Genomic DNA, 18,202 nt, shown 5'->3' on the forward strand with positions numbered 1-18,202 from the left:
ATGAACAGGTACTTGGTTTGAGGTAGAAACCCACTGCTTTTATCCTCTTGGTTTTGCCTTCACAAGAGACCCTAACTTGAAAGCGTCAAAAGACGGCAGTGGGATTCCCTGCACCACAGCTAAATGTGACATGAAGAACAACCAGAGTAGGAGCTGACAGCTACTTTGAAGTCCCAGTGTTAGCCAGCTATGTTAGGGATCAGCTGAGAGGGAACTTGCTGTTCTCAGCTTGCCTTCAGCACTTCATGTTTGATGTTCTGTAAATGACTTGACTGTACCTGAAGTTGTGCAAATATCTTGGGCTGAAGTGAAGAGAATGAAGACATGAGCTGAGCTGTTTCTGGTATCAAGCCCTCCCCGCTCTGGTTGGATTCTGCTTTGGTGATGACTGACTCCACTCCTGAGCTCCCTATGGTATCAAAGTAAAGAAGCAGACAGTTATGACAAATCTCTTCTTCCTGTTTAATAAAATCCTCCCCTGTGAACCAAACTCCCTTCAATCTCAATACAGATATACAGAAGACACATATATCCATACATATATGCTGTTCTCTTTGCAGAACTTGGAGCTAAAGAATAAGACTAGGTATGACAAAAAGACAAAACTGCAGGAAGTTTGTATGTATCTGTACAGAGCAAAAACCAGAGGCAGCAAAATAAATCTGTTCTTGAATTACACCCTACACTATGCTTCAAATTTGTAGTTAGAAAATAAAAGCTGAAACGTTTCTAGCAAAGCAGCAAATAATTTGACAATATCTATACCTGAGTAAGGGCTTAAAAACACACATGTATCAAAAGAAAGGGTTGTCTTTCAAAATAAAAATCTACAGAGGAATTTTTCTGTCTCACCACTCCCTTCCCATCTTTGCAAAACCAGCATAACTTCTATGCAATATCATCCAAAGTCCATTTATCTGGAGGTCTTTCAGCCTTCAGATTATATAATATCCTCAAAATTCTTATTTAATGCAAGACTGTTGGACTTCATCTCCTGAAGTTTGGCAAAAATTGAGATTTGCTTATAACAATTTCTGCAAGAAAACTTCTCATGAGATCATTCCATTTCCTGTTTGAGCCACCCAGAACATTTTAGTTAAACTTTATGCAGACACAGGCAGACACTCCTCAGCTTCTTATTTCTCAGTTCCACTGTTACGGAGGTAATAAAAGAACTTGCCCTATGAATGCAGACTAGTCTGGTGAATGCAAAAAAATTGAGACTGGTCAATTGCAAAACATTTTCTACCACAAAATCATAGGAAAATTTTCCAGCAATCTGAGTGGAGGTAGATTTTTCAACATATGTAATCATCTGCAGACTCTTAACTATCGCAACTGACTGGAAAAGACATACAAACCTATAAATCTTCTTGAACTCAAGTACTTCAAATATTTAGACTCTTTTGAATATTATACAGAGATCCCATATGCATATGTGAATGTTCACATGCAGGAAGATACAGCTGTTCTCTCCCTGGGTTGTATTCTACAGCAACACCCCCAGGAAAAATGGTAATGAACTGCTCCTCTACTTGCTACGAAGAAAGTTGTATCACATGGAGATAAGGCATTCTGCACAAACAAGTTCTGTTACTGCCTAATTTATTAAATGTGCAGTTGTCTCCATTTGGCACAAGTTGAAATTAAAACAAATATGTATATTAAAATATATATGTTGAAATTAAAACAAATATGTATAGAGTTCATACAAAAGTCATCCTTGATGACCTCTACCACAGCTGTTGAGCTCTTGAAGGCACAACTATCCTGTGTCTCTCCATAAAAGCACAGTAATGCCAATATTAACACAGGCATGCAAACTTAAGCACAGTTAAGTCTGTTCACATTGCAAATTAATTTCTTTTCCTAAAAAACAAGACTTCCTTAAAAAAGAGGGACACTGTTCAAGTTGAATCTAAAAATTAACCTCTTGTACTTTCACAGTTGTAAACATTGGAATTCTTCCCTAAAAGTACCAAGCATACATAATGCTATTCAGTTCAAATTAATCCATTGCAGCAACAGTCAAAATAAGTTTAAAAATCCCAAATGAAACAGAGCCCAGACTTTGCCTTTTTGTAACAGTAAATGCACTGGTGTACATGGAACTGATTCACAGAAATTAGGTTCACCATGTCGTTGAGGAGAACCCATGCAGTGAGCCAAACCTCTGAGGGTTTATATTTCTTGCTACAACAAATAAGAAATTGGCCCATGTTACTTCCTGACCTAAGGGGAAAGGGACACAAACACATCAGGACTTTTTCAGTCAAGAACCACAGGATAACTGTTGACACAAGTAAACCCTGACCATGACAACTGTGGCCAGTGCCCCTCTGGTCTCTGTAAGCTTCTCTATCAGCTGTCCAGAACAAAATGTACCCACCACCAATTTTGAGTTTAAATGGGGAAACCAGCTGGCTCTGCTACTGAGATTAAAAACATCTGCAAAGTCTGCAGCATGATCTGAACATGTGCACACAATTAGGCTCTTCCACCTCACTTCAGTCATATCCCTGCTAAAAGCCAGGGATAGTTCTGATGAATTTCACGTCAAACCTATTACACAGAGGATAGGGAAAGCATCTACAAACACGAGTAAAAGTTCTTCTGGTGTCACATTAGACAAAATATTCTTGAAACAAGGGTGGGAAGGGCAGAATAATCTTATTTAAATTTACTACCAGCCACCATAATTCAACAGAACATCTTAGCCTATGTGTAATTCTATGTGGGTAGCAAGTAGATCTAGTTACAAACACCTGTATTTTGTCTTAGTACATGTTTTGAAATTGAAATAAGAGTAATAGGAACCCAGTTTCAATTAAGAAAAAACAGCGTAACATCTACAAAAAAACAGTCTTTCAACCAAGAATGCATAGAAGTAAGTTGATAGAGAAATCTACCATATCTACACTCTAGTTTTGCAACAGACTAGGAAGCCAAACAATCACTGGGAAGAGATGATACTTGGGTGCCACATTAATGAAGGAAGTTACATCACAAAGAACTGAAGAAATACATCTTTCAGCTCTGCTGCCATTTAACACCCATGTTTCTACTTCTGTTCTAAGCATCAAGGAAAAGTGGAAAAGATTGCTTTTAATTGCAACAACTGAAATACAGTGCTTGTTCTTCAGTGCCTGATCCTAGCACTGGAACTCATCAGGACAATGACTTTTGAGAAGCAGGAGTCTCAATGTGCATTGAAGTCCCTTTCAGCAAGACATTTAAAGACATGTGAAGCACAAACCACCTGGAAACTCAAGTGCCCTGATGGATCCTAGTATTGTGTCCCCTACCAGATATATCTATTCAGTAGTAACTTAATTCTCTCTAAAGAGGTATTATTAGCACCTTCATCCAACAAAAAACACAAAAAACAACCATCCCATTAAAATTTTTGTTTACTTAAAGATGCTAAATAAAAGCCAAATTGATATTTTCAATACTTCTGCCAACAACATCACAACTATGCATATTTTTTCTACACATGGAGTCAAACACAAAAAAACCCCAAAAAACCAATAAAATAGTTATAGCAAAATAATCATTCTTAAGTTCACCTGAGTGACAGGACATGACAGCAACCTCCCAGGAGGGAAAATGAACTTCTGTGACATAGCTAATAAAACACATTTGGAGACACAGGTTATACATTCAGTCCTACCATCTGAAGGTGGTGAGGCAAACGCAACAGTCACTGTTTCTGTGAGGACATTCCCACTGTCTGTGGTCCATTGCAGCTGAAAGGAAAAACAACTCGGTTCTCAGAAATGGTGCAAGCTTGTCTACAGGAACAGAGGCTCGATACAGGACTGACAAGGAAACAGTGTCTAAAACTACATTTTTTTACTTTTTTTATGATTATGCATTTTAGGACCTCTTGATTCACAAAAAAAAAAAAGTACTGTAAAAGATTTTTAAACATGCACTGTGTATCAGGAAGATTATCTGCTTTATCTGCTCATAACAGTTAAATGACTTTAAAATAGGAAACAGTCAAACCATTTGGCTAACTAACAAACATACTCACTCACCTGGGCTATACCAGTGTAGGGAGAGGGAAAATACTGATGACATAGCATGATTTAACAGTACTGTTTTCAAAGATAATTTTAAATCAGCCATTTCCTAGAAGTTAGTCTCATAACTGGGAAAATTAGGATCACTGTGTACCCTTTATTACTCAATACATGGGAGAAAATTAAGGAACAAAACTTAGGAGTTACTGAGCAATTGGAAGACTCAACTCCAACCTCACTGCACTTGCTATAAAGTACATTTATTACTATTTACACATTCAAAATATTTATTAAGTCCTAATTAGGATGGCACCCAAGATACACTTCATCCTCACTTTTTCAGCTACTGAAAGGTAGTAGTAACTTCTTCAAAACATAGACAGTGACAAAGCCATTAAAAGAATTTTATGCCACATGTCAGTTTTTCTACACCAATGGCTTTCAGTTCATGCAGTCATCAAGAAGTGCTAATATGGTTATTTGCCAACCAACTAACAGCAATCTAATGCTGACGGCACAACTACTGAATAAGGTCAGAAGGTTTATTCACATTTAATCCAGTCTTACTCAGCCACAGATTCCACTGAAAATATTGCTGCTACAAATATAAAGTCACATAAAATTTTGGATGAAATACAGCTAAGTGGTAAAAATTAAGATTTCCAGTATTTAACTCCAAAAATCAAAAAGATACACAAAGGCTAACATACCGTTGCTGGGATACTTTCTGAATTATACACCATCTCTCTATTCCTTAGGGACTTCTGCACTTCATGAATGTGGTTCTTGATGTCATTCACAGTGGGGAAGAAGGACAGGTTATGTCTTTCTGGCACTTCATCAGGTGTGAACAATTCTCTTTCCACATACTTTCTGTCATATGTTAAAGGACATTTGTTACCATACTTAAATATATTCCACTATTTTGTGCTGTTAAGAGACACTGCTACCTTCTCCCGCCCCTTGTTGCAATGACAAGACAAAAGTAAACTAGATGATCTACTGTGCCAGTTCTTTGTGCATCAGCTACATAATTTGGAAGTTTATTAAGTAACTTTAACATTTATTCAAGTAACTTTAAAGAGTACAGCAGCTCTTAGTGGCTATCTACAATGATATGAAAAGATAGCAACAGCTGGGAAAAACAGACTTATGACATCTGGGAATTAGATTACTAATGCACCAGCACTGCCCTTTAGCTGTGCTTTAGCTGCAAACCAAATTAATCAAATATAAAAGTAGATATAGCACTATAGACTGAGAGCACTGCAGACAGTTCTGTACCTTAGTTGCTTCCTCACTGCATAGACCTGCTCTACTCCCTGAGACACCAGTTCTCGGATCTTGTCTGCCACTTGAGGGTGAAGTCGAGAAGGCAGAGTACTGTTCTCATCTCTAATGACTTCCTCCTCCTCCTCCTCAGGAGAAGACATAGAAAGATGGGACGGTGAAGCAGGTAGGCAGGAAGTTTCCATTTCATGATACTGGTGGGCTTGCTGAGTAGGTAATTGTACATACCACCTGGCAAGAAGGAGAGTTTATACACACAATTCTCAAACAAAGGCAATAAATTACTGTCCTGAGGGAACAGTCTGAGAACTAGCAACAACTAGTCAGCGTGACAAGTTTTTATAGGCCCTGAGCAAGAAGATATCTTTCAGAGCTCAGGGCCTTCTCACACCTTCCAATGCAAAATGTACTAGATCAACCCCAAAACAATACAATTATTTCCATCAATACCCTGCATGGAAACACCTGCTGAAGTTCCATAGCTTAGTGCTTAACACATTTACCAAATTCATGCTTCAGTGCTGCAGAAGTCTTACTGACATTGTGGATTTTTTTTACTATTAATAAGTGACTAAGTAAAAAAAAAAAAAAAAAAAAAAAAGACCAAGTAGAATACTGCTCTTTTTCTGCTTCATTTGTGAAAATAAAGAAAAAAGTGTAAGTTTCACCTGAGGACACCACCAGCATCTATCAAGTTCTTCTTCAGCATGTTGAATGCTTTCTCCTGCTCCATTCTTATGATTTTCTTGTCAATTTTAGGGTCAGTAGGAACCCTGTATTCTGGAAACTTTTGAACCTTTTTAATATAGATCCTTCCAAGGAGGAATAAAAAAAGTTCTCCATCAGTATACTTTGTCCTTGGGAAGGGAAAGGCAAAAATCCCGCTTACTTCATATCAGGCATTAATATAGGAAAAGTTCAAGTAGAGTGATGTCAGGTCTGTGGAGTCTCTAAAAGAACTGTAGAATTCCTAAGGATACATTAATAGATATGGATGCAGGCAGACACACTTCTGTTCTGGTCTGCAAGCCACTCAGCCAGAGTGATTTTACTCCTCAACAAAAGCCCTTGTCCCTCAGTGCAGTAAAAGCACAACACCAATTGCGAACAAGCTGCTGTTCACCCAACTATACAGAATTGAGCACATACAGACCTAGCTGCAACTATCATCAAATACACACTTAGCTCAGTAAAAACTGAACAAGCAACCAGGAGAATGCTCAAAAGTGAGGGAAAAAACCATTAATGTTGAAGGAGAAAATCCCCAGTGAATAGGAACAATTGTAACTCCTTCAGTACACAGGACATATGCTAAACTGGATGATTGACTAGTATCAGTGCAATTAAAAGCCTGAAGAAGAAACAACAAATAAGATAACAAAGTTTTAGAAGCAGAAATACTAAAGGACACCACGATAACTTGTGAATTCACAGGTAGATAATGAATCCCACTTGTATTTCACAGAGTGATGTACTGCTACTTTGCATTCAGGGAATCTATCAAATTTCAGCCTTATTCAGTCAGACAGGACAGCATTTCCTCCCTTACCTCTATATGAGTATCAACCTCAAGTTACCAAAGGAGATAAAGCAAAAGAACTACTGTGAGTATCAGCTACCACCCCAAACCAGTGCTTTGCCATGGCTCACAGCAAGAATTCTTTCTTAGGATGCTCAGTCACTCTTACAGCTTTATATATAATTCTTACCTTGCTGGACAAGTGGCTTTGTACAGCTGGCTAGAGGTGCTTTCCTGCTCACCAGTTTTTTTTGGCTGAAATCCTTTCCTCCTTGGCCCATATTGGCACTCCATTACAATGGCTCTGCTTCCTGGAAACAGAAAGTAATGCACTCTGTTCAAGCAATCACTTAATTCATTACACTAAAATACTAACTACAGAAGAGATGAGAGTTCTGTTTGTCATAAGACTATTCAGAAGGCAGAACTCTCAGGCATGGCAAGCAAATATAATGCAAATGCTTTCTCTCCCAGCATGTAAGAACACAATGTACTTTAAACCATTTCTTAAACTTATTACACCTCACAGCACTCCTCAACATATGTGAGGGCAAAATACTGGACTTTGCCCTGGTGAGCACCAGTACTTTACAAGATGAGAAGTCTTGCAAGCTACCAAAGGAGCACAATACTGGTAATAAACATAAAATGCAGAACCCCCAAAACAACAGAGAATATCCCCAGCTGAAATCAAAGGTGTGATGTTTTTGGATGGGATAGAGTTAACTTTCTTCACAGTAGTCAATGTGAAGCTGTGTTTTGGATTTGTCCTGGAAATGGTACTAATAACACAGGGATGTTTAGTTACTGCAGAGCAGGGCTTACACAGAGTCAAGGTCTTTTCTGCCTCTCACCCCACCCCACCAATGAGGAGGCTGAGGGAGACAAGGAATTGAGACAGGACACAGCTGGGACAGCTGACCCAAAATGACCAAAGTCATATTCCATGTCATATGGCAGCACGTGCAGCATATAGAGCCAAGGGAAGCAGGAGGAAGGTGGGGGACATTCAAAAGTCAGAGCGTTTGTCTTCCCAAGTAACCACTACAAATGATGGTGTCCTGCTGTCCTGGTGATGGGAAGTTGTGAATTAATTTCTTACTTTACTTTGCTTGTGTGTGTGGATTGTCCTTTACCTTTTAAACAGTTCCTATCTCAGCCCATGAGTTTTCTCACTTTTACCTTTCCAATTCTCTCCCCATCCCACTGGGGGAATGAGTGAGCAGCTTTGTGGCGATTTCCAGCTGGGGTCAAATCATGAGACAAGGTCAGCAGACATTTCCAGCTTCTTGCTTAAATCAACACTTCAGACCATGCTGTTCCGTAAAAGCTCAGCCTTGCAGTTAAGAAATCTTAACTGCTAAGTAACAGCTTCAGCACAGCACACCCACACAAAACCAAACAGGCTCAAATACTGCTTTTCTCTAAATTTGAATTAAGTGATTTCTTCCAGTCAGACCTCTAACAAAAGGGATTGACAAGCAAAGCATTCAAGGAACATCTTCCAAACTTCTTCCACATCACACTTAGTTATCTTTTATTTACAGTTCATGTATTCAAGTATGCAGGGAAGGAGCTGCCTATGCCACAAGTGATATACCCAAAAACATTTGAAGTATTATAACAGCAACATAATGCGTCTCCATGAGATACCAAATGATTTGGATGAAACATGCATATGGTCTCATATACATGTTTGGAATAAAAAGGGGTAAGTTCCTTTAATTTTATTCTTAGTTTTCTTTTATCTCACTGAAGCTTTAAAACTGGTGCTAACATTTCTCTTTTTAAGTAACTCTCAGGGAAAAAAAAATAATTAAAACCCCCAAATATAACCTACATTCCTCTCACTCATTTTCTGTATGTAGCAAGTAAAGCCCGTTCATTTTATATGCAAATTAAACTCTTGGTAATTTCACATATGTACTGCATGAGCTAAATATGTAATTACCAACCTGCGAAGTCTGCATGAACATTTCATAAAGAACACCAAATGCCAAAAGTCTCTGTGCTGAGGTCTGTTGATGTTTATCTTGCTTGCTTGTCTGGCATTTTGAATTTATTTATTTATTACTTTAATGTTTGCAACTTAAATAGTTTATTGACTCCTGTGGAGTAAACTCTTCTAAAGATCTTCAAGTCAGGCAAGAATAATTGAACAAGGTCTTACCCTTATGAGAAATTTCAAGTCCCAATAGAGCAGATGGGACCTCCCCCTAAAGACCTCATCACAAGAAACCCCATCAAATGGTATTAGCTGATCTATAAAGGACAAAAGGAAATAATCACGGCAAAACATAAAAAAATAAACAAGCTCCTTCAGACTCTCACAGGAGTGTGCAAGCTGCTCCTTTTTTTATGTTTGTATCTTGACCTTATCAGAACTAAGGAACAACATAAAGATTCTTCTTTGCAGCCGGCTGGCAGTTGATGTTGCAATGTGGAAAATAGTTATTAAAATAGAAGTTAGTTACCTGCATTGACAAAGGGGATCCCATCATATGGGACATACTGAGATTTCCACATCAACCGTGTGGCGGGTTTGGCTCGGCTTGGAGACTGGCGTGTCCCCCATACACTCTGTGTCTGCTGCTTGTGTAGCATGAGAATGCTCTCTAACTCTGCCTCGCTCACACAATAGCCGCGGTATGAGTCCCCAATTCTCTGCGTGGAAAGGATGGGAAATAATAGGATTATTCACCCATCTGACTGCTGAACACTACACAAGAAAACTAAAGCAGTCAGGGACTCTGGCAAGTGAGAACATAGGCCCAGATTTTTGGCATTACATGTTTTTTGTCCCCACAGCAGTATCCTCATAAAGAGATTTATCATAGGATCTAACAAAAGAGCAGTCCCCACTGAGGTCAGGAGTTGTCAGCCATCCAAAACTCTAAGAACACCAAGAACCCCTGAAAAGGTTACAGTCACTGTCAACTCTGATTTCCAGAGGACAACTTCGCTGGTTTACCCCAGACACACACATCAGTTGAAGTCATTCACTAGACAAATTAGTATTAGATGAAGTTTTTCACTTGACTGCCATAGAGGATCTCTGCATCTACTGTAACACACACTGCACTGAGCTGGAGCAGAATGCAACTGCCCATACCACCAGTACCTGTCTCAGCTACTTAGTGCACTAACTTTGTACTTAGTGCACTAACTTTGAACTGAATGTCTCACACAACATCCCTCCCAACCTTCGAGGCACTCTTGATTCTCAGCATTACACAGAAACATACTATACCAGATTTGCCATGTGCAAACTGATGGTTTCAATGAACTCTGCTAATGTCTGGGCAACTCCACAAAAACTGCATTTAACCTGACTCAAAGAAGTTATCCAGCTACTCAGTAGTTGCTACTCCAACTACTCAGTAGTTATCCAGCTACTCAATTCCATCACAATTGTTTTGGTGCTGGTCTGCAAAGGCCAGCCAGCAAACAACAAAATTATGGTATCAGAGAAGAACTTTTCATCCAAGTTGAGAATATAGCACTTCCTTCTGTTCATATGCAGCTGAGGGTCAGGCTGGCCAAGTAGCTGTAACAGCCAGAGTAGTTTGCCAGCTCAGTCTTAAAGTGTATCTGTGGGACAAACACATGGTGAATGAGCACTAAGGTCTGGTAGATTTGTTTTGCCACCTTCAGTGACAGAACAGACAGATGTTTAAATAATACTGGCAGCAAAAGAATCTCTCAAAGACTATCACACAGGTACCATAGCGACAACTACTTAAAACCTGCCTCACATTCATCTAAGAAAAACAAAATGTCTGTGTTTAGCAAGACCTAAAGACAACAGTGAACCAATGAAGATCTTGTGAATGAACTGGGTCAGCACAGTGCTGCTGCTAGTGCAAGGCCAGACATGGAGTTGGTGTGTGCACTGGGTGTGAGTCACTGAGACACGAACTGTTCACACCTCAGAGCTCACTGCTCTGCAGGCACTGCTGCAGCAGCTAACCAGGTCTGCACTCACATGGCTCTGGGTGCAAGACACATTGGCAATTGTTTAACTAGAAGCTATAAATAATACTTCTGAACAAAACTTGATCTGAAAAATCCAGAAGGAAAGTAGCCTGAGAAGTACTAGAACTTCTTTCTTTCCAGAAGTCTGGGATGTTGCCTTTCAGGAGAGAGATTACAGCACCACTGCATACAACAAATACTGCAAAATCACCTAGGTTTTTTTCCCCCATACTTTATACCTGTCACTAAAAACAGGTCATTGACCTTATTCTAGAGATGAGAAGACTGACAAAACCGTTGTGACAGGAAAGTAGCAAAAACAGTTAAGGAACTTTCTCCTTTTCTGGCTTTACTTTTGCACAAGTCAGATCATTTTCCCTAAATTGGTGGAAGGGGAAGAGGAGGACAAGAAGAAAACCATACAGCACAAAAGATCCCTGCTTTCTACAGGCTTCACAAGTAGGAAAAAAATGAACAAGCAAGGCTACCTTCTTCAGACAAATAATTTTGTATAGTTAATTAATGCAGTTTTAAATTACATTTTATTTCTGATCAGACCATTGAAAGCTAAATATAAGTTGTTGAAAGGAACTGTTTAAATTCACTCTAACAATGTAATTACCTTGAAGTAATCACATACTCTTCAGCCCTTTAACTCCAAGGTTCAAGCCAAAAAAAATGAGTGATTCCTTCTTTGTCCTCTGGCCTTGCCTCAGCAAAGTACATAAAAGCTTATCCTAAAGTAAACACACCAAGACTGCAGTTTTCCTTGAGGAAACTCACAGCAGCAGGGTACCAGAGGCATTTTGCAGTCCAGACACAGCAAGTGTAAGCTGAATATTTCAAGGCAGCCAGCTTTTACTGCTCTGTGTTTGCCCACAGTACCAAGTGCCAAAGGAGTCACTGGCCTTTGGAGTGCAGTGGCTTCACCTGCTGACATCTTGTGTGAGCCACAGAGACTGCAACACTGGCTTAAGCTTGTTTCAGTTCTGGCAGACTACTGAAAGAGTGGAGTTGTGAGCTGACATATTTACCAGCATCTCTCCAAACTGGATCTCCAATAGGATCCTTCAATTCTGTTACTAGTAACAAAACATTTTGACACCTGAAAGATAATTGACACCTCAAAATCCCAGTGTCTCTAGTCTGTGCCCAAAAAAAAAAGGCACAATACATCCCAGCACTCTCAGGTGGATCAGAGGATTACTGCATACAAGAAACAGTTCTGCTGAACAGCAGAGGAAGATGTTTGTGTCCTTAGAACATATTGAAATGTTTAAAATTAAAAAGGAAATAGAAAAAATGTCTATTTCTTTTTCTTTAAAAATAAGAACTTTTCTGTAAATGTCACCGGGAATTTTAAACACAGTAGGTGAAATTTCTTATAATAGATAGACAAAGCAGATCCTAAGTCTTCCGATAATAGGATACCAATAATAAATGATTCAGATAAGCCACACGGATGTCAAGACAGGAAAGAATGTACCACATAGTGCTAAAAACACACTGAACTTTATGAACTAACTAGCCAACTGAATTAAGCCACTGATTCTATCAAAATGGTATCTCTACCATGGAAGAACTCATGTTAATAATTTTCTGACTTCTGAACATTTATGTTTACATAAGAGTGGATGGTACCACTTGTATTAAATAAATGGCATAGCACAAAAGGAATAGATTAATATATTTAGTTTTAAAATTGTTTCTAAACAGATATAGGAAGAAATTCAATTTCTAGGTCCCTCAAACTGCAACTTCTAGTTATCAGTGGCCAAGCCAATAGAAAAAAAAAATGGTAGATATCTAAAGAGATTAGGCAGTTACAGAGTATAAGCTTTACTTTTAAAAAGTATTAAGAGAAAGTAAAATAAACATCTGTCAGAAAGAGTCTGGCAGCAGGAGGAAGGGGTAGCTGATCTCTCAAGAAACTTCCTGTCTCTCCTCCCTTCCTGTTACAGGACTTATGATGTATTCTAGGTGCTGATAGCATCCTAGTCATCAGGACAGTTCTGCAAACATTTAACAAGATGCAAAAAAGGAAGAGTTCTGTTTAAGTCAAAAGCCGCCACAGAACATAAAGACAGGACATTTTTTAACAAACGAGGAAACAAGCACAAGTAACCTAATTTGCTGGGACAAAAAATAAAAATCAGCAATAATATCTAAAACAGGAATCTGTGGTGAAATATTGATATTAGGGTGCATTAGGTCTCAGAATCTGGACACTGGCCAAGCACATGGATTTTGATTTCTATGTGATAACATAAACCACACGAACAGTTGCAGAAGTCAGCAAAGTTCGCACTGTTGTTCAACAGCAAACCCTAACATGGCACACAATGGCTCTTCAGAGCACTACAAGGTATCAGGTTTTCAGCAGCACTTCTAATTCAGAAGCACTTGATGGTCAGTTATTCTAAAATTCTCAAAATAGAAAGGGATTTCACAGCATTTTATGTGTTTAACTGTGCTAGCAGTACCAGTGCTATATACCAAGAAGCTTGAGCACTTCTACAGCTATGAATTATTCCTTTCAAGGAATAGGAATACTATCTCAGAGCTAGATTATGAAACATTAAGTCAGAATTCTTTGTGGCCCACCTCACAGTTCCTGAGACGGCGCGCCCATGCAGGCATATTTAGTGGCAGTGGCTGAAGAGGGATGGGAAAAGAATCTTCCACTAGCCTGAAAAAAAAATAGAAGTCTATACAGACATTCAGAAAAGCAACAACTTAGCCTAAACTACAGGGAAGATCAAATTAGTCTATTATGTACAACCCTAGAGAATATGATCTAACTATGGATATTGTATCAACATGCCTTAAAAATCTGTGGTTTTCATTTTCATATTCTATTTCATTGTTAAAATAATTTACTGTGAATAAAAGTATTTAAAACCCCAATGGTTTCTACATTCAAGTCCTCCAAACATTCAGTACACTGTGGGCTCATAACCTCTTTTCCATGATAATTTTGTGATAACCATTGCAAAAACAAACTGCAAGGAAAAAAGGCAGTGCTAACAGTGGATCAAAGTGATTCTTCATCCCTTTGTTGTTCAACTCCTGACCTACCTGGTAGCTGGTTTTTTTGACACAGTGAGAGATGTCTGTGGATGTAGAATGTAACTGCTTGCACTGTCTGCTATAGAAGCCACCACCACAGTCTGCAGGTTCCCATCACCACACTTCTCTTCCAAAATATCTTTACAAAAAAAAAAAAAAAATCAGCTTCCTGGTTAATAACCGAATGTAGAAAGGGGAAAAACAAGCTATCATTAAACTTAGTGTGTTGTTAAAGCAAGCTTTTTGACATAGGAAAGAAGTTTTATAGATGATAAAGTAATCTAATAGTTGTAAATCAGTGCTCAAACTCCTGGCACACTTATGAAGATACACTTGATAAAGCTGCTTATATTTAAGGACTTCGGTAATTGTGCTACTGCTTATGAATCATTCCACAACAAGGCAAATAATCAGAACAACTTGCAAATTACTCTGCTTCCAGGAATCCATATAGGATTGCACAAGTATTTTGTTCAGCTGCAAGTCACATACTGGTTGCTTTTAAAACAAGAAAAAATGAGGTAATGATATTGCTTTGTACTTAGAAAAGAACACTTAAACAAGAAAAACAGGCCTCTTGTAATTTAATCTGACATGCTGTTAGAACAAATGTTTTAGCCTTTCTTGGTAACAGGGAGCAATCCACAAGCCAAAAATTGCTCTTAGATTAAAGCCTGTGTGTACACTTAAACAAAAATATAATGGAAAACTGTGAAAGCAGACATTCAATATTTTGGTCTCAACATAAACACATGAGGTGTCTTTAGATGAGGGATTTTTGCCCTTCAGTTATGAAAGCTTCTTTCCCTCATCCAGAGAGAGTGGTAAGCTATTGACACAGTACAGAAATGGATCCACACAAAGCTCCATAAGAAGATTCCTAAGTGTGCACTTGGATTAACAGAACTCTGGCTCAAAGCACTGGCTCCTCCTACAGAGTTATGCCCTTAAGACACTGCAGACTACTCTGAAGTCTGCACCATTCCATGCATTACCACCATGTGCAGACAAGTGAAACTCAGGAGCTGACAGGCCACTCTCCTTTCTCTTTCACCTCCACAGTAAACTGCTGACAAGTCTCTCCAACTATCTAAAAAAGACCAAATCACTACAAGGTCTTTTACACAGTCAGTCTCTAGAAAAAAGCAAACAAAAAAATCCCCCACAAATGACACCTGCAGCACTATTGTAGAACAAGTATTCAAGTACTATGACACCGAGCCTCATGTTGAATGAAAAATGGAAATGCAAAACTACTATTTAGTATTTCAACTTAGTGCTTACAAAGAGTAGCAGCAATTATTTTGTAACTAAAGGCTCCCAGTCATCTTTAAAGTAATGTAAGACTCTGCTGTAACCAAACCTTGTTTTACCCCTGCGAAAGCTGGAGAGGGAGGGAAGGTTGAGCATTAGGGTAGGAACAAGTCTTTCAATGCAAAGTCAGGAAAACATATTGCAACCCTAAGTGAAAAGAGCTACAACTTGAATCCCAAATCTTTCTTCTATCCACCCAGTACCAGGACTCTATTCTTATTCTGGGCTATCATTCCACAAGAACACTTAAGCAGTGCTCAAATCTTGAAAACTTTATAGAGAGAATGAAAAAACAGTTTAAAGAACATTTGAGAGTTTAACAAAATGTGACCACCTCATTCTCACTGTGTGAATGCAACTTAGTATAAAGTGTTTTGCCATCCACCAAGGACTGCAGATAAATAATAAATGCTTTCAGATTTCAGTCTGTCTATTTTCTAGAGAAAACCTTAAAATTTGCATTTCTAGTTGTGTATCTCAGCACATGCTTAAAATGTGACAGATAACATTCCAATGAATGGAAAGCTACATCTTATTTTCCTTGACTGGGAACTGAATTTCTAGCTAAATTATTATTTCCTGTTTTCACAGAAGACTCATCATCACCACATCCCTATCTGGCCTGTCTGCACTACAGGAATTAACTACTTCATTCATAATGAAATAATCAAATACTGAAAATTTGAAGCTGATAGTACAGTTGACAGTACAAATATCCTTATTAAAGGTAAATAAGGCAAAAAACAACTCTGTGCTTGATATGTCACATACCCTTCAGAAAGGGGCATAATAGCTCTCATAAGCTTTCCTTATGCTTTTGGCCAATAGAAAATGTGGTGTGTGAGGCACCAGATTCACAATCAGAAGCAGATTCAGGGCGTATTTTGTCTTAAAACTAAGGAAAAGAAACAAGGTGCTTAAAAAAGACCACGGAGGATGAGCTTAGTCACAGGAGCACAAACCCTCGGATCCCACAGGTTAAACTCACCCTGTGTGCTGGTCACATCCAGAAGCTGACCTGGAGGAATAATCACTTGGGTCACTCCTGGCTGGGCAGAAGGAATGACATGCAGCACCTGTCCATTTTCTGACTGGCTGGCAACAATCATCTGTAAGGCAGTCACACAGGAGTATGAATGGCTCTAGTTTGTATGGTGATCATACAGCATGACTGGGTTTGATTATTACCAGAACAGGAAATATTTTGCTTAGAGTTAAGGCCTGTATATTTACTTGACTTTACATAATAAGAAAGCTGTCTCTTTATTGTCAATTTCTTAAAATTACTTTCCCCTTTTAAAATAGGCCTTTAATTAAAGGCAGAAAAAAAAACCCAGTGCTTTACCTGATTCTACAATGAATGACAAATTTATTTGAAACTGACAACTCTCTTATTAAAGGTGTCAAACACCTGAAAGCCATTCATAGTTGGATTTGCTGTAATTCCATTCATGGACTAGCAGAACTAATAGTAACATAAAAAATGTGACCTTTACTTCTAAGAAATTGACCTATATGGGCAGCATCTCTTGCAAAAGCAAAGAGAAGAAAAGCTCCAGGGCTTAAAAAAACAATACAAATTAAATCACCTGGGATTCTGAAAAACTTGAATAACTCCTTATGGTATATTTATATAGGACATAATTACAAAGGACTCTGGGTGAGAGAACTACCTTTTCAAAAATAGATGTTACACATTACAAAGCAACATTTTAAGAAAATGCATTCAGGGCTGGGGGAAAGGTGAGACATAATGACTTAGATAATGACTTAGCTTACTGCTAATGTTCTGATTCCCCCCCAAAACATGCAGATTTATCCAGAGAATATAGAGAAAACAGCAGCAGTAGAAATACAATATCGTAACACTGCAGCATCCAGGCTCCACACTGACAGAAGACATCAGTTTAAAATTAGTAATGGTTGAAGACAGGATTTGCCTACCTGAAGAAGAGCAACTAGAGCTTAACTGTACCACTGAAAAGTTCCACCTTGTTGCTAGAGATAAGGTCTGAATCAGCTGTTACTACAACAAACCACCACATAAGAGAGTTCTTCAAAGAGCTCCCTCACCTGTAGCACAGCCCTGTCTGCAGACACACTCACCATGGGTGCACTGGGCCCTCCCAGGGGCTGCAGCTCACACAGAGGCTGCCGGGGCTGCTCTGCCAGGTGGAATTCCTCGGCAGAGTGGGACCGTGGCTGGGGCGGCCGCACGGGCACAGCCGATGCAGGAGGACTGCTGGAGAGGGGGACTGTGATGGGCGGGGCTGGGGGACAGTGGCTCTGGCCAAACAATAGATCCCTGGAATCCATGCACGTAAGTTGTTTCCACAGAGGAAAAACAGTAAAATGTCCTTTGAGTAGCAACTTCTACAAAGGTAAAAAAAAAAAAAAAAAAGAAAAAGAACATTTAAAACCAGTGTGCTATACTGTATAATCAGAGGAGCTCTTGTCCTTCTGGATCAAGAGGCTAACACTAGCAATTCTACTTTTGTTTTCTATTTCCATGCTGAAAATTAATCATATTCCTGCTTCCTAGAATTAAGTCTCTCTATTAAGACAAAGGAAAATCCCTTTTGCTCAAAATCTGCTCCCCAAGACCATGTATCACTTTAAAACACCTCAAGTCTGCCCAGAAACTGAGAAGACTTACCAAAACCAAAACTGTAAAATATACACCAACTTGATTTGACTTCAGAAGAAATCCTAGATACTATTCCAGTTGGCCTTTCCATACATGCATTTAGCTATGAAGAAAAAAAAAAAAAATCTCTCCACATTTTTAAAACTCTTTACCATAGAAGAAACACAAGCAACACAACCTCCGATTAAAGGCCAAGAATTGCACAGCATAAGGCCAAGAATCAGAGTTTCAAAATCTTAAAAAAATAAAGCATATCTTCATCAAGTTTGCAGAACAGAAGTCCTAGGGTACATGCCATTTTCATTAAATTTAAAAGCATAGGCCTAAATACTTGTCTTGTTGAAATTCTGACAACACAAA

General features: G+C 38.8%; 1 protein-coding gene across 11 annotated transcripts in view; it reads right to left on the reverse strand.

Annotated features, from left to right (window-relative positions):
- CARF (calcium responsive transcription factor) overlaps positions 1–18,202 on the reverse strand; it is a 35,859-nt gene that overhangs the window by 12,998 nt on the left and 4,659 nt on the right. For 7 of the 11 annotated variants that reach the window (XM_085585240.1, XM_085585238.1, XM_085585239.1 and 4 more), the window contains 11 exons: positions 17,302–17,568; positions 16,184–16,304; positions 13,891–14,020; positions 13,417–13,501; positions 9,312–9,501; positions 7,028–7,148; positions 5,987–6,175; positions 5,313–5,549; positions 4,739–4,901; positions 3,674–3,749; positions 279–409 (listed from right to left, as the gene is read on the reverse strand). In XM_085585240.1, the coding sequence (XP_085441366.1) occupies positions 279–409; positions 3,674–3,749; positions 4,739–4,901; positions 5,313–5,549; positions 5,987–6,175; positions 7,028–7,148; positions 9,312–9,501; positions 13,417–13,501; positions 13,891–14,020; positions 16,184–16,304; positions 17,302–17,568 (1,710 nt within the window). Of the gene's footprint in view, positions 1–278; positions 410–3,673; positions 3,750–4,738; positions 4,902–5,312; positions 5,550–5,986; positions 6,176–7,027; positions 7,149–9,311; positions 9,502–13,416; positions 13,502–13,890; positions 14,021–16,183; positions 16,305–17,139; positions 17,265–17,301; positions 17,569–17,851; positions 17,946–18,202 lie in introns of those variants that run through there. The other 4 variants (XM_085585247.1, XM_085585245.1, XM_085585248.1 and 1 more) reach the window with 4 other exon arrangements.

This window comes from Lonchura striata, chromosome 7 (genome assembly GCF_050655825.1).
Source record: "Lonchura striata isolate lonStrDom1 chromosome 7, ASM5065582v1, whole genome shotgun sequence".
In the NCBI taxonomy this organism is placed as follows: Eukaryota; Metazoa; Chordata; class Aves; order Passeriformes; family Estrildidae; genus Lonchura; species Lonchura striata.